Source organism: Musca vetustissima, unplaced genomic scaffold, assembly GCF_032173495.1.
Source record: "Musca vetustissima isolate MV318-11 ecotype Yass unplaced genomic scaffold, APGP_CSIRO_Mvet_v1 utg68256, whole genome shotgun sequence".
Lineage (NCBI taxonomy): Eukaryota > Metazoa > Arthropoda > Insecta > Diptera > Muscidae > Musca > Musca vetustissima.
In genome coordinates, this window is record NW_026879383.1 from 3,714 (window position 1) to 7,807 (window position 4,094).

Below are 4,094 nucleotides of genomic sequence, written 5' to 3' on the forward strand. Positions count from 1 at the left end.
GTCGTTAAATTCTCGAAGCAATGACGTATATTCAGATGATCTTGAAATACATTTAATAGCAATCCAATAATAGGTTTTTGTACATCAGCAATTACGAAGTTCCATTTAAACAATCGATTCATTCCCAAATCTATGGAAAGGGTTTTTGTGCCATATGTCTTGATCGGCGTTTGGTTTGCGGCATACAAAACAAGCTGACTGGGAGGTTGATTGCGCATGGATTGGGACACAGGATATATCGTTAAATCTGCTCCTGTATTTACCATATACCTGGTTTTCGATTTAATGTCTCGAACAAACAGGCGACATATTTCTGGGGTTGTGAAGGAAGACGTTGCATCCACAACTGCTTCAAAATGTCGTTTGAGACAAAGTCCGCATTTCGGATAATAACTCTGAAGGCTTCTTGTCTCCAAGTTCAACGTTAGTCAAAAACTTCTTGAGACGCTTTTCTTCTGAATCCGAGAAACTGCTAATAAGTTTTTCCTTAAGTGTGTCGTACATGTTCTCCGCAGGAGGATCGACGATGATGTTTGATACCTTCTCTAAAATACTGCTTTCAATAGATGCGACAATGTTATGGACTTTTGTGGAATCTTGCGTAATACCAGCCATAATGTATTGCGATACCATTTGTTTAAACCACAGCAACGGGTCTGAACGCCAAAATGGTGGAGCTTTCACAGCTACTCGCGAAACTTTCATTGATGGCCCAGAATTTGTAGCGGTCGTTGTCATTAGTAGGTCTGATTTCTGTTCAATTGGCTGTTGTTCTTATTTTTTGTTCGGGGTCACCAATTTGTTGGGCGTAGGAATGAATAAAACCACAAAAATTAAATTTTATTAAAAAAGTTGATGTTTAATTTTCAAAAGACAAAATAGAACTCACTAGAAAATGTAAAAATTATTTTGTTGTCACCAAATACCAAAAGTCAAGGCTAACATGACGAAAAAAGAAAAATACAAAATCAAAGATGACCCGATCATGTAAAAATAATATTTTTAAAGTAACTTATTATTGAGTATTTTCCGGCCGCCACAGCTCTTATCTTCGGACTTGATCAAAGCTTGCTAAAGAGAGTAGTTTGCGCAATGTTTCGTTCTAAGCGAATACTCCGTTCGCACTATTATAAAATTTATTATTTTCAACAATATGTTTGCTATTTTGTGTGGAGGTATCATCTTCGAACTTAAACTAGAGTTATCGTGCGCACCAGAAACAGTATACAAACAGACTGACATTTGTAAATCGACTCCAAATTGTCTGAAACGGATTTTGTTCAAAGACACATGCGGTCCAAAACCAATATTTCTGTGAGGCTCATTTTTTTGCGTTTCAAAGTGTATATATCCTCATAAGCCATAAGGCTGATGAGGACATGTTAAACATAGTTGCCCATACTCGGAAAAAAATAATACTATGAAAACGCAACGAAAAAAAACCAACCCCCTAATGTTGACGACCCGCAAACGTATAAAGTTCCACGATCTGCGAATCTCACCTGGAATGTGCGCACGTTGTACAGAACAAGCGCAGTTTTCGCTTTGGCGGATGTACTCAGGAAGTACAAAGCCGATATTATTGCCTTACAGGAAGAAGCATTACAAAACGGCATGAGGTTGATGGACTTTGTGGCAGTAGCTAAAATAGAATAATAACTATTTTAGCTGAATTTACCGAAAAACTGATATATTAAAAATAGTCACTTCTAGTGTACACAGACTATTATATAAATACCCTACCAACATATCGTGGGTTTATATATGAAATTATCTTAATCTAAATTATGTAATATACTGACACAATTTGGGATGAATTTTTGGCTGAATTTTTTAAAATTCTGTTTTCGCAGAATATCAAAATCCAAGATAGACCCATGGTTCCTATTGAGAATATGCATAGAATCACTTTCTGAGTCGATTTATGCATGTTCGTCCGTCTGTTGGTGTTAAATTGTAAACAAAGTCCAGGTCGCATTCATAATCCGATTTGGGTGAAATTTGACACAGTTCATTTATTTAGCCCAAGGACGAACCCTATTGAAATTGGGAAAAATCGGTTCAGATTTAGATATAGCTCCCATATATATTTAAATAGTGTACCAAAGTCCCTATATATCTTTCGATTTGCACGAAATTTGGTATAGCCTACTGAATTTTGGTATAGCCTACGGAACTTTGCACACGTTCCGCGAAAATCGGTTCAGATTTAGATATAGCCCCATATATAGTTTCGCCCGATTTTAGGTTAATGGTGCACCAAAGTCCCTGAAAATCATTTGAATTGTATGAATTTTGGCATAGCGCACTGAATTAAGCCTAGAATGATGCGTGCTAAGTTTCATGAAAATCGGTTCAGATTTAGATATATCTCTCATATATATTTTCTTCCGATTTAAGGTAATTGGTGCACCAAAGACGTATATATATCTCGATTTGCACGGATTTTAGTATAGCGTGCTGAACTGAGTCTAGAATTATGTGTACACTTCCTATATATATTTTCGTCCGCTATTAAGTGAATGTTGCGATAAAGATCCATAGCGGTTCACATATAGATATAGAATTTATTCATGTCAATTTTACACCAAATAATCAGTGGGTGTCTGATTGAGATGAAATTTTATACAGTGCAGCATACCGAATAGCGTGTGTCAACTTTGCTTTAAATCGATTTACAAAATTTAGCATAGGTTGCAGAATGACATGTGTAGGGATTGGTGTTAGACGTTTTAGATATGGATAAAAATCACTTATTTAAGTTCGTTCCATCTCATGGGGTAGCTCCAATATGTCGGCACCCCTCATTATTCAGTATGTTTGGGCACCTTTTCAACCTAATTAGCTGCGATTTGGTATTTTGGGTAACACTTCTTCCATCCAAAAGTTATATACTATTTCAACAGTAGCCCCCACATAATTGTGGCCAACATTTCAGTATTTGGCAAGTTTTCGACCCACATCTATATAAAATATCCCGAACGATGACAGGAATTTATAGAGGGTATAAAAATTTCGACCCGGCCGACCTTGAGAACGTTTTTATTTGTTTTTATAATTTTTTGTTAAAAATAATGATCATATTTCAATAGAAATATAGAAATAATAGTATAAATTTAACATCAGCAAATATATTTAAAAAATATATGTAAATAAATATAAAAATCGGCCTATGACCGTGCTTTGGAAAAATATATATTTCGTTTAAACACACAAATAAAATATGTTTGTTTGTGTGTTATTCAAAATATTTATTTGAAAACAAATAAAGTACTGAATAAAAACAGATGAAGTCGCTAGACACTTTCTGGAAATACCATACCGCTGGCTTAACGAGAAAAGCAATAAGTCCACTTTTTCTAGAAATTGATATTTTGATACCAACATGTTCAAAAAGTAAAAAGACATCGATTTAATAAAAAAAATCTATAATCATCTCATTTCTTGTTGTATCATAGTGACGAGTAAAGGCGTTAGGACACATGTCGCTGATTTATCACATGGACACAATTGCATACGTTCTCCACTAAAAAATTTTGGGCAATTAAACTCTTTTTGTCAATACAATTTCAATATAATATGCAAATATACAAGCAAAATCATCTACCGCGAATAATTTGTTCTTCACATTTGTAAGCCCTTTTTTTACTTATAAGAGAAGAGAAAAAATTCAAACAATTTTGATTTTGTTCAATTTGCATTTCTTAGAATTGCCGATTTGCTTCAGCCCGGACAGACAAACAGAAAGAGCAAAAAATAACGCAAAACACTTAAACACATAACAGTGAAATGTTCTTCTGTTTTTGGGATGGATGCGGACGAAGCCACTAACATGACCAATGCCAATTGCTAACGATGAACAATCAATGTTTGTTGCTTTGAATTCTGCCAACTGTCAAAAGAAGATGATAAAAACACAACAAAAATTTGCTGACATTACACTCAACATCAAATGCAACAGTCATTGCTGCAATTGCAACATTAGTTGCAGCGAAATAACAGCAAAGCAACGCAACATGAACGTGCATCCAATCGGAGCAAGTCGATATAGTATACTACGATATGCTATACTATATATGAACGTTTACGGACAA

The 4,094-nt window shown here is 34.9% G+C and overlaps 1 protein-coding gene across 1 annotated transcript; it reads right to left on the minus strand.

Moving 5' to 3' along the window:
- Positions 1 to 351: 351 nt before the first annotated feature.
- On the minus strand, positions 352 to 738 carry LOC133324273 (uncharacterized). Its single transcript, XM_061533119.1, has one exon. The coding sequence runs from the start codon at positions 736 to 738 to the stop codon at positions 352 to 354; it is 387 nt and encodes a 128-aa protein (XP_061389103.1).
- Between the last annotated feature and the right edge of the window lie 3,356 nt (positions 739 to 4,094).